We start from the raw sequence: 12,984 nt of genomic DNA, 5'->3' as shown, positions 1-12,984 counted from the left end.
GCCAATATTTACCGCATTAAATGTAGGCAGCAAGTGGGTTTTAATTTCTTCACATCTGTTTTTCAACAAGCGTTGTGCCAACGACAAATTGCGTATGGATTTCAGGTAGCCGGTATGTATTTCATTTTTACATAGGTACCAAGTGATATTGACTGATCATGAAAAGTTTATTCCATAACGAAATTTTCAATATCATTCGATAATTTTTGTCTTGGTTGGCATATTTCCATTTTAACACTGTATGATATTTAAGCGAGCCGAATATAATGATAGGAGAAGTGAAACCGACACATGCATGGTGTGATTATTGAAAGTTCAACTTTAATTACAAAAAGTTCATTGTATATTTCCATTAGAAAACAGCAAGAATTCAAAGTATTCAAACTAGTTGAAGACGCCAAAATGACAGACGATAGGATAAATAATATGAATTACCAAAGAATGTAAATATTCACGGCCGTAGATGACAGTGTAAAATCTGTTTTCAGCGTTTGCGTGGTTTGCAGGTTTTTATGCCGGACGTTTCGTCTACTACTGCGGTATACATTATCAGAGGCGATGTGGTAACGGTTGCAAAGCCCGAGTTCGTGGTCGAGTTGTTGTTCCCGTTAACTGAGTTATTGAGCATTGAAAAATTTGGTTGTTGAAAATTGGACGTGCCTGAGTGTTTTGTTGAGCACAGTCATATTTACTCAGTGTCATATTTATTCCATTTGGCTGATACACACTACACAGGATAGCCATCTAGAAGGCATCAAGACCTGTCAAGATTCATTTCCGTGTATGGTATACGATTTTTCGAGTCATGCATTTTTCAATATTTCTTTAAGGACTGACCTAAATATTTTTTTATTTTTTCTAGAGTTTTTCGTTTTTAATACGCTTTTATTAGGTCGACCTGTATGTATGTATGTAACTATGTAGTCAAATCTAAGAAAACTAATTTAACCATCTTTTAAAGATCGTAGCGTTATGAAAATTGGCAGTTTTATGTGATTTTGATGACAATATGGTAGGTACTCTGGAGCTGATCTGATGATGGAGCCGGAAGATAGGCACTAGGATTCCATGATGAAATATCGTATCATAGTCGTGTTTGGTCTTGTAATGAACGTGAATCTCTTTTTATCAATGTGCTCCACAAGATCACATTATAAAAGTTCAAAAACATTATATTTTGTTCATTATGATTTTTTTTAGTAACATAACATATTGTTTTAATTTTTCTATATATTTATCATTATATCCTGTTTCTGTATCAAATAAAGACATTCGGTAAGTTGAACAAACTGTTTTAGCGCAATTTGTTTATAAATTGTGTATGACCGTATGGGAATTCAAAAAATTTTTATCTTCATAATATGATATTCAGAAAAAAATACGATTTTTAATTGTTTATGAACGTTTTTTTATATATTTCGAATGTTCAAATGATTATTCGGAGAATGTTTTCTATTTTGAAAATCATAATTGACATTTCTCTACAAATTGACAGAAACATTTTTCATAATTAATTTTATCATTTATTACCAAAACAATTTATTATTAACGCATTCTTAACCGTCAGAGTTAGTATCTGAGTTTGATACGTAGAATGCCTGAATCAGTTTTCGATATACTGGATGGTTAGTATTTTGTTGATCAACAATCATGCCGTACTGCACTCATCACTGTTTTTCTACTGCTTTAAGTTTTACTGCAGTTAGATACCTACTATGCAACTACAATGAACTAGTTTCAGTAATTCTAAACCTGCCAATGATTATGGTGTTTTCATGGGCAAAAACAGAGTCTCTGTTTTTTCTCATCCCCAATCTGTAGCTGTTGAAAGATTGTTAAGCTATGTTTGAACTTGACTAATCTGATCAAGAAGTGCTTTTTTCCGAACTTTCTTCAGCAGTCTCCGAAAATTATGGTTGAGGTGTCATTCGATTCGGAATAGCGTCTAGAAAGTTTTTGAAAACGGACGACTTCCGAAAATGAAAATAGCAAAAGTTATAAACAATTTAGAGAATAATAAAGAATGGATTTAATTTTTTGAAAATATTTCTAAAACTAATTGAGATTTTCAAAATCGAAAATTCGAAAATAGGAAGAAATTTCCTATAAAAAAGTTTCAACTCCCGGAACTGTAGGACCAATATATATAATTTTCCCGAAGCCCTGAAAATGAGCTCGAAATCGGCTGTCTGGCCGCGCGTGAGCCGTGCCTGTTTGGGCCATTTTTACTAAAAAAAATTTCAGCATTTAAAATATATAAATTAAGGAATGAAAGAATTCAGGCATATACTCAAATGATAAATGAACAATAATCTGTCGGTAAAAAATGTTTATTGCAGTTATTCGATTTATTACGCTATTGTTAATTAACAATTTTCTATCGCTCGATCATCAACAAATCAGAAGTTAGATGAACATATTTCTTTAAAATTTTTATCACTCATTGTTTAAAAATTTATTATAAACAAATGCATTGTTTATAACATGATTGAATTTTTTTTGGATCTTAATTTTTGATAAAAATCATGATTTTTTTCAATTGTCTCTTGAAGAAATTTTTACAATGCAAAAAAACGCATTTGTTGAGTAACAATTTTTTTACCACCAATTAATAATATTAAGAAACCAATTTTTTAAAATAATTATTCATCTTGTTTTTAATTCGGAACAAAAACAATTTAATTTTTAAAATTCTCCATTGTGTATTGAATAAACAATTTGTTATAAACAAATGAATGTTTTCATTTCATTTTTGTTCCAGTTGCAATTGATGAATGAAAAAAACCATGCATTTTTTTATTCACTCCATTTTTTATCGAATTTATAACAAAGTTTTAAACAATAAGTGATGAAATAAAAAAAATATTTTTATGTAGCTTCTGATTTGAAAAAAAAATATACTAATAATAATAATCAAAAAAAAATTGTTCTTCGATTATTTAATAAACTTTTTAATTCAAAAATGCAGTAAATGGTTAATAAATAACTGAAAAATAATAATTTTTCAATATTTTGGAAGTAAATCAATTCCTAACCGTTATAATCATAACTCTATGGAAGGAAAAAAATTCCACACTTTTAGTTTGAAAAATATCACACTTGCAATAATGATAATCGAGTGATAAAAAATTGTTAATTAACAATAGCATAATAAATCTAATAATTGCATTAAAAATTTTTTACCGACAGATTACTGTTAATTTATCTTTTGAGTATATGACTGAATTTTTTCATTCCTCAATTTATATATTTTATATGCTATAAATTTTTTTTTGTAAAATTAACCTAAACACGCACGGCCTACACGCGGCTAAACACCCGATTTAGAGCTCTATTTCAGAGCTCCGGGAAAATTATAAATATTGGTCCTACAGTTCCGGTAGTCAGGACTTTTCGATAGGAAATTTCTTCCTCTTTTCGATTTTTTTTTTTTCGATTTTGAAAATTCCAATTAGTTTTTGAGATATTTCCAAAAAACTGGACCCATTTTTTATTTTTCACTAAATTGTTTATAACTTTCGCAATTTTCATTTCCGAAAGTCATTCCGAAACATTGGCAAATGTTTCTCTGAAAATAGCTCAGCATTCTTGGATTATTCTTTCCTTCAGTGGCTTTATTGAATCAGATTGCGTCGTCTTTAAAACAACCTATTTTAAGTAAGTGGCCCAGAGGAAAAAATCTAGAGGAGATAGGTCCAGGGATGTGAGAGGCCATTCAGTAGAATCTCTTCTTCCAATACATTGATCAGCATAATTATTATCTAACCATTGAATAACTGGAACTACAAAATAATAAGGTTCCCCATTCTGTTGAAAATGTAATACATTTTCTTTCAAAGATAAATTGCCGTGTATGTCTCTGTGATTCTCTAATTCATGAACTATCCGAGGTTCGATAGATCTTTCTAGCATGTGATCATACATTTCGCCATTTACATTTTCTTCTATATACAGTGTGTAACAACGAAAACCTAACAGAGCCGTTTTTGAATATAAAAAGTAAGATTTTCAAAAAAGCTCGGACACGTCGATTTCTAATTGAAGGGGGACACCTTTCAGACTAATCAGATTTTTTGTAGTACGCACCCCCTCAGAGAGGTGCGTCCGACGACCTTTATTTAGATGGGGAAAGTAGGTCGAGTGGCACCTTGTTTTAAAGGTCTTTCGAATACCTTCACAACTCTGTTAAAAGAAAATTTTTGTAACGATTAGTTTTCGAGATAATTTGAAGTTAAAATTGCCATGTTGATAATACATTAGACAGACCACTCGGTAACTTGTATGCCTAAATAAAAAAAATTTTAAGCAGTTCTTCTTATCAATTTTTTGTTAAATAACAACGTTCGATTGTTTTGTTGAAACGGGTCGTGTATTGTTATTTGTTTAAACATTTCTTTCACTACTGCCGAAAGGGTTTCAGTTATTGCTTCATTTTTTGGCAACGACCAAAATGCTAATAAAACATCAATTTTATTTAACGAGCAAAAACCTGGTGAACACCTAAGCAGAAATCACGTTCTGGATTTGGTCACAAAATTCAGGGAGACAGGTTCGGTTTTAAATGAAAAAAGTGATGTTCAGAGAAGGGTAGTGAATGACGATAATGCGATTGTAGTGTTTGGTCAAGTCATCGCCAATCCCAGGTTAAGTACCAGAGGTTTATCCGCAATGGCAGGAATAAGCCATATGATCGCATGGAGAATCCTTAAAAACCACAAATACCATCCTTACAAAATTAAACTTGTTCGTGAACTCAATGAGGATGATTTTGACCGAAGACAGGAGTTTTGTGAGGGCATGAGTGAAATATTAATGCAAAATCCCGAACTGCTTTATAACATCTGTTATTCGGACGAAAGCTCATTTTATTCAAATGGTTGCGTGAACCGTTACAATTGCCGTTATTGGTCGGATGAAAACCCAAGACAATACGCAGAAATACATACCCAACATCCCCAAAAGTTGAATATCTGGGCCGGAATATTAGGCAATCATATTATAGGTTCATTTTTCATTGATGGAAATTCAACCGGTGATTCTTATTAACAACTTCTTGAAGAGGCAATTCAACCTTCATAAGTAGGTGCCACTCAATTTACCTAAAATGTAATGGTGGTAACCAACCCCATCCCCCGGAGAAATCTCCTCGTAATAAACAAATAATTCGACATCAAATGGACACGTATTAGCAGGTTGTCATAAAAAGCAAAAATTTATTTTTTTTATGAGAGTTCTGAACGTAACTTGCACCTTAAAAACAATTTGATTTATTTTAAAAAGAGTTGAACTCAATGCAAATACCTTTAAAACTTCAAATTATCTCGAAAACTAATCGTCACAAAAATTTTCTGTTGACAGAGTAGTAAAGGTATTCGAAAGACCTCTAAAACAAGGTGCCACTCTCCTTCCCTATCTATCCCTATCTATTATCGAGACGAATAAAAAAAAATAGAAGAGGCGTAAAATATTCAAGTCTTAATATTAATGCTACGATGGTAAAAATCATGTTTTTGAAAATTTACTAAATTAATAATAGAAAATAAAATTTATTCTGAATGAATTCTTTTATTTGATGAACCAAAACTTACTGCATCGAATGTAGCTTTGAAGAGTACCATTGAAGAGCATATCTTAAGAGCTTTCAGATAATGTATCACAAGTAGGTGGTTGCCTTTCAAAAATATGAAGTTGTGGTGGCTGGGGGCAAGGGTGTGAGAGAAAAAACAAGTTAGTCATCACATCATTTGTTTCTCCCTTTGTATTATGAAAGTTGTTTTCAGCGATTTCTTATATTTTATTTGGTTGCTCAGAGATAGACCTTGTAAGTTTTCAAATTGTCACCCTGTGTATGAAACCGGCGCCGACCTACAAACATACCAAATCAACGATATTTCTAACAAATCATTGAGACTTCCCTCTCGCAAAAACTATTGCATTGTTGTCAGTTATATGGACGCCTCATAATCGCTCACATGTATGAAAAATATACGGCACAAGTATACGCGTACCTCCCGAGCGCCACCAAAATAAAAAAGACTCAACTAGAATATACGCCAATACATATAATTTTGACAATGAAATTGATAAATAGGCGCCCATCTGAAATTTTGTCAGATGGAAGATAGGGAACCTCTGAACTGCCTGGCATGGTGAAACAATTCGGCGTCCATATATGGACGCCTCATTGAAACCGGACGCCCGATTGATAGAAAATTGTAAATGTACGGAAGCTCTATTGATAGTTGGATATATATATATATATATATATATATATATATATATATATATATATATATATATATATATATATATATATATTAAATACAGATAAAAATGTTCAAGATCATAAAAGAAAGGGCTTAACCAGCTTGGGCGAAGAAAATCCCCTCCTAACAGGGTTTTCTAAAACCAAAGAGTATTATTTCAAGCTAAATTGCATTCAGGGCCTCAACAATATTGGGATAAAAATGCATCATTGAAATATTGAAGAACAAGTTTTTGAAGCTTCATGCTTTGAAGTAATTGAAAACTCATGATAAATGTTTCAACCAACTAAAAACTTTGTACATTATTTTATTATTTATGTCCAAGCTAAATTTTTTAGTAAATAATTCAGAGAAAAAAATTATCAAAAATAAATAATTGGTTCAGAAAATGCAACAAAGTGTTCATGGAAAGTTATAACTGAAATAACTAATAACACAAAATCTTGGCAAAATATTTGAATACAGTTTTCTCCATAGGTTACTTGGAAAAATTTACTATCTTTACTGAGAATCAACGTGTATTTAGAATGGGATTTTCAAGTAATACAGTTATCCATTCATTTTATGGAAGACTATTGCAATATCTTAAAGCAGCGGAACACCCAATAGGAATATTTTGCGATTCCAGTTGTGTCTTTGATGTGTAAATCATGAAATCATGCAAATAGTTGTCTCGTAGCATTATAGGAGTTTCTCTGAAGTGGATTACATTACTGTCACATAGAAATCAATTCGTGACTATCAATTATCAAGATCATAGAGGACTAAGGAATAAAAATATGGAAACATTACTTGCGGGAAACATTCATCAATAAATAAAACTGAATCGGCAGCAAACACAACAAGTAAAAATTAGCCATTGAAAAATATAATTCATGAAAAATTAAATTTTTCATGATGATCTCGTACCCTGTAGTAACAGCTACATCAATCAATTTATATAATAATTTGATTGTAAAAGTATCCACTAATATTTCTTATGGCTACAGTAAAATATGTCCAGTAATAAGTTAACATTGCTTCATAATTTGATCTCGTTATAAAAAGTGACAATCTGTTATAAAAATCTAAGCAAGTGTTTAATGAGAATTTTTTGAATTATTGAATTAGTCACTCCCATGCAAATGAATTCAAAGAACAGTGGCATGGCAAGTATACTGATAGTGTATGGGTGTATGCTCAGTTAGTTATGAACGACTCATGGTTCCTATGTACAAAAAGCGAAACATTTCATAAATACTCCAGGTGCGGTCAAAATGCATTTCTTTTCAAGATTATATTGGATATAATCCAAAGACCTTCGTGGTATTAGCCAGGGAGTAGTTGTTTTCTGATAGGCGTCAGTCCATTCAACCTACTGTGTACGTATATCGAGACTGGCTTGAACGTTTGAAGTTCATTTCTTTAGATTTGTTTATTGCCAGTCTTCAAGCATAGCCCACTGACTAAATAAAAAAAGTTTTTCTTCCTTATTCAGAGGAATTGGGCAAATTACGGATATGCAGTTGGTTAGTACCTCGTCCACTAGATGGAGTGACATTTGATGATGTTCGCTCCAACTTCGGAAGAGGAATGAAATACTCTGAAAGAATTCCGATTTTCAATTATGGAATACCATTAACTTTAGGTCGATGATGGTCATTATCTTGCACTGACGAGTGGCGAATGAGCCCGAAACCGGTCTGCAAGTGTGCCCGTTCCAAGATAGAAGGTCGACTCTTTCAGTTCTATTGCCAATTGCATATGCAGGAAATTTTCTGTAAAGATTCCTGCGCTGACGCCTGTCGGATATAATCCAACGACCTTCGTGGCATTAGCCAGGGGAGTAGTTGTTTTCTAATAGGCGTCAGTCCATTCAACCTACTGTGTAGGTATATCGAGACTGACTTGAATGTTTGAAGTTCATTTCTTTAAAAAAATAAATGTTCAACAACACAAACAAATATGATTTCAAAGACATTACCATTTCTTCTGAAATGAATATAAGAGAAATTATTTTAAAGAATGAAAGGGGTTTTGGTTCAAAAATTTCAAACAACCATTCAAATTAATAAGTTTTTTTATATTCACTAACTTTACGTGTAGTAAGCAACACTGTATACTGTATAAAAATATGGCAATTTCAAGGTGCTCCTCAAAATTCTCCTCACTATTAGGGTCTGTCGAATAGAGCACAGGAGGGAAAATACTTTGGATACATGCATAGTAAACGGAGAGCATAACAGCAATGCTCAAAATGCCCCAAGACTTAACATACCAAAATTTGAATTTGCAAGAGATTTTTCAAGTCTCAAAATATGGTTTTTCTAGGAGAGATGCTAGTCGAGCCATACTCTAAAAAAATTATTTCATCTGTTTGCTCCACATGCTTATTTTGTCCTATATTACTGTTTCTTAGCAATAAACTATAGTCAGCTGAATGACCTATTAGTCTAAACTGCATAGTCATCATTGAGAAATAGCTTATTTTCTTTGGTGAAAATCATCATTGATTCAATATTAGGTTGTGCATTTGATACCCAACCGATGATTACACTAACATCATTGGCAAAAAATCTTCAGTGTCAATACTGACAGTTAGATTATTGTGCGTTTATGGATATCCTCTGGAAGGAGTCCCTCTTTCAGAAGTCCATTAAAGCTGCAGTACCCTCGAGGTAACAGAGATTTCCTGAGACATAGTTCCTTTATTTTTATGAATCATACTCTGTTCAAAGGTAACTGTGAAGCAATTTACCAAATTTCCAAATAAGCCAACTGCCTTCAATTTTTTACATAGAACACTATGGTTGACCATATCAAATGCTTTGGAAAAGTCAGTGTATGTTACGTCCACTTGATGATCATTTTCCAAAGCATTCAAGATATACTGGGAATTTAGCAGCGAAGTCGAAACTTGTGCGAGTTGAGGATTAACGTACGATTCCTCGAATTACTAAAATCCTGTCATTCAGTGACTTCTTCACAGCAAAGGTCCAAGCGACAGTGAGAAAAATAGCAGTCTAGATGATATATAATTTTTATTACAATTATTCCAGCACTAGAAACTCGTACTAAGTAATTGTAAAAAATATATGATAACATTGGCTTCAAGCCACTAATTCTATTATATATTTATAATTGAACCAACCTGAACACTTGAGTAATAGTGGATGATCCGACTCTCATCTTGTTGTTGCTCCACTGTCCAATTGTATTACTGCTTTGATTTGAAGGAGCTGATTCAGGTAATGCTGGAAAAAGATCATCGTAACTAATGGAAGGCTCGTAAGCCGCGCCTTCTTCCATCACTGGTTGCTGCATTTTAGGAATGTCCTGATTCGTGCCAAGTCGTTACAGCAACACTAAAGAATGAAAAAACACTTTCAAACACTTTTTGTTTAACAATTTTGATGATGTTTGTGTTTAACAAGATATCAGTTCCTAAGAGATGGTCTAAAAAATTATTTGGATATCTGATGAAAACTCAGGTGGAATAAACTTATCTTTTTTTACATTAGCGTCTGTAATAAAATACGTAGCAATAGCAAAAGTTGGTTGTGTCTATCTGAAAAACTGGAGAGCCATGTTCAAATCATGGTCACGTCACATTTTCAATTTAGTTTTTCATTTATATGTATACATACTGCAAATTTAATCTCATCTTGTTTTAGTAAATTCATTTGAATATATTGCAAATAGATTGGACAAAGGGGTATGAAAATTCAAATCTGTTATATAATTCTTTCCATTTTCTTTCCACACAAATATCTTCACATTCAAAGTACTTTTTAGAATAGAATAGAATATTTTATTGGTGTTAAAATGTTTTTACACAGGTCAATACAGCACAGAAAAACCATTAGTTTTAATGCACTCTCCATCATATGCGAAAATAAATTAAGACCAACAATACAGTATTGAAATGTTTTTTATCTTTTGACAAATGAGCAACTTTTAGTAATCAAATTGTTGACTATGACATTTAGATTTTTACGTTACTTACATTTTTGTAAAACTACTTTATGCAGGGCAGTGTATAGTGACATTAATAAATTACTTATGTATAATTACCTATTTATACTTTACTAGGATTCAGAATTTTCAAATGTAGATACTTGCCAACATTTTAACCTTCATTGACAACTTTTTTAGGAGTAAAAATGAGTACATGTGGTTTATCTCCATGCTAAATCGTTTTGTTGAATAATATATACACACACATTTTCGTAATTCCTTGAAATCTTTATTGCATTTCAAACATGACTACTTTCAATTACCTTCTCAATACAGTGTTAGTACTCACGGAAATGTTTTTTTTTAATGAAACAGACCATATTTTGGAGCGCTTTTGAATTCATCTGCCAGTTTTCTTATGATATCCAATATGAAAGATAGAACTAAAACCTCTGGAATAAAATGAATCCAAAACAAATACTGTTCCAAAACACCGTAACTGTAACACTCCCCTCGATGTGCATTCACCAAGAGTTAGCATCTTCAGGAGAAGAAATAGACTAAGTTCTAACTTTAAACCTAGGCGAAACCTATATCTAACAGGATACTCTTTCACGCATCAATGATTTCGGGAAGAAATTCGTTAGAATTTTTTTTGTCAAAGTTTCCACTAATTTTACCAGAGTGATTCATCAAAAGGCAAACAAACTCAACATTGCAGGACTACATTATTTTGTTGATAGGCTTGTTACATTCCCCTTGAGCAAAGAGAATATATTGAGAAAAATGTTATCAGACATATAGTCAAAAGCAACGAGTATCCTTCAAATAGTAGATAAGTTAATGATAAAACGGAAATTGAGAGAAAATATTCGTAAATCTCAACTTTTCAAAAAAACATTGATTCAAAGTTCGTGTTCTTCTGTTGGAGCAAAAATTAATGGAATTGATCACACTTTTTAAAAGTTTAGCATGAAAGTAGCCTTCAAAACTTCTCGCTCACTTCAACAAATGTTTGGTAACTATAAAGACAAGATGCTGAAAAATGAAAAGTTGGAGATATATGAAATAAGATGTGAGGACAGCAACAAAAAATATATTGGTTGAAACTGGTTTCAAAGAATATGCAGCACTTATCAGATTTCAAGACCGAAAAAATTAAAACCCAACATGCCTTGGAGAACGGACATAGTATGAATGAAAACTATCTAAAATTGTTGAGATTGGTATATGATAATAGATTTTTTGATAAAATAGTAAAGTGTGGCAAGAGAACTATGAACGATGCCATTATAAACATATCATTGTTTATCTTTATGTTATCAACATAATTAATGAAAACGTGTGGACTGTAAGCAGAAATATAATAAATGAATTAAAAATGAATTTAAAATACAAGCATCATAGACCACTTAATTTTAATAACATATTGACCTTACAGAATAATCAGAATCTATTGAAAACACTTTCCCATTTTATGCCAGAAGTTCCAGTACGAACTATCAATAATAATCAGAAATCGGTTTTGAAAAGTTGGCAATATTATGGATTAACCAGATTACTATATCACACTTGTGGAGAGTACACACATATAAAGTAACCAATGTCTCACAGTTAAGTACCAACCCAAAAACAAGAATAAAATTATATGGAAATTAATTTATATAATTTTCAATAAATGCATTATTTTGCTGATGTCAAACATACTCAAACGTATTTTCTTTAATAGTAGGATGAAAAGAGCCTTTGAATTATGTAAGCCTGAAATAATTGCAATAATATTCTATAAAACTATAATTTGTGTACTATATCAAGGCCAATATTGAGATTAACAGAATATTTATTCAAAACCTAAAAGTCCTAAAAAGTGATTTAGTGCGGGTTTTGTGACAAATTATAGTAATGTTTGAACTTTTAGTTGTCTTCAAACTGTTACCAGTTGAATTCATCAATTTTCTTTCTGAGAATCTGAAATTTGTATGAAGGCAACCCTAGTTAATGGAACTGGCAAAATAAATTATGAAGTTCAAAATACTATGATGCACCAAAATATGTGACCCAACAGTATTTATCAAACTTTTTTTGAAGTTACACATATGTGATCTTTACAAGTTTTGTTCGAGAATTACTGATATGGAAAAAGTATCTGGTATAACATGGACATGCATAAATCCCTTTTTATCTTCCTAAAATAAAATTGCAACTAATGTCGATTCATTAATAATGCAACATTGAACAACTCATGGGGCCGAATTCCAAATTGATGGCGAGTTTTGAAACATATGGATTGAAAAACCACATGTCACGAAAAATTATAAAATTTAAATTTTTAAAAGGAGATACATCCTAATATTGTAAATCAAATCCATACAATGAATGAATAAGTACATTTAATCCAGTTTCAATTTGGAAGACAGTTAACCCAGTCGACGTGTCATGCAATATTCCAACATGTTGACCTAAAATCAATTATTTGGATCACTTACTGTACTGTAAAAACAGAAAATCCGTCCTAGAAAATTCTAAATCCTTATAGAATCTCCAGTTTTACTTGGTACACCTATAACATAAAAATACTATCACAAAAGTAAAAACTTCACAACGTTACGACGTACCCACTGCCAAGTAGAAAATGAAGAAGTTTCAGAGTTTTAGTGGTGTGCTTCAGTCACTTCTAGCTAGAGAAGAGAGAACATAACAAAACAAACTCGCGTCTAGAGACAGCAATCATATTGTTCAGATGAACTTATCTATATATTCCTGGAATTTATCAAAATACGAA

General features: G+C 31.8%; 1 protein-coding gene across 1 annotated transcript in view; it reads right to left on the bottom strand.

The window, feature by feature from the left end:
* Dp1 (satellite-binding protein 1 Dp1) overlaps window positions 1–12,890 on the bottom strand; it is a 61,016-nt gene extending 48,126 nt beyond the window's left edge. Inside the window, exons 1-3 of the mRNA XM_023170497.2 lie at window positions 12,818–12,890; window positions 12,689–12,762; window positions 9,397–9,610 (exon numbers count right to left, since the gene is read on the bottom strand). Coding sequence (XP_023026265.1) covers window positions 9,397–9,569 — 173 coding nt within the window. The 5' untranslated portion in view covers window positions 9,570–9,610; window positions 12,689–12,762; window positions 12,818–12,890. The remainder of the gene's footprint in view (window positions 1–9,396; window positions 9,611–12,688; window positions 12,763–12,817) is intronic.
* Between the last annotated feature and the right edge of the window lie 94 nt (window positions 12,891–12,984).

The sequence above is a fragment of the Leptinotarsa decemlineata genome, unplaced genomic scaffold (genome assembly GCF_025532065.1).
Source record: "Leptinotarsa decemlineata unplaced genomic scaffold, Ldec_3_MD MMD2_P_RNA_scaffold_7, whole genome shotgun sequence".
Taxonomy (NCBI): Eukaryota; Metazoa; Arthropoda; class Insecta; order Coleoptera; family Chrysomelidae; genus Leptinotarsa; species Leptinotarsa decemlineata.
This window is presented reverse-complemented; position numbering and strand designations above follow the sequence as displayed.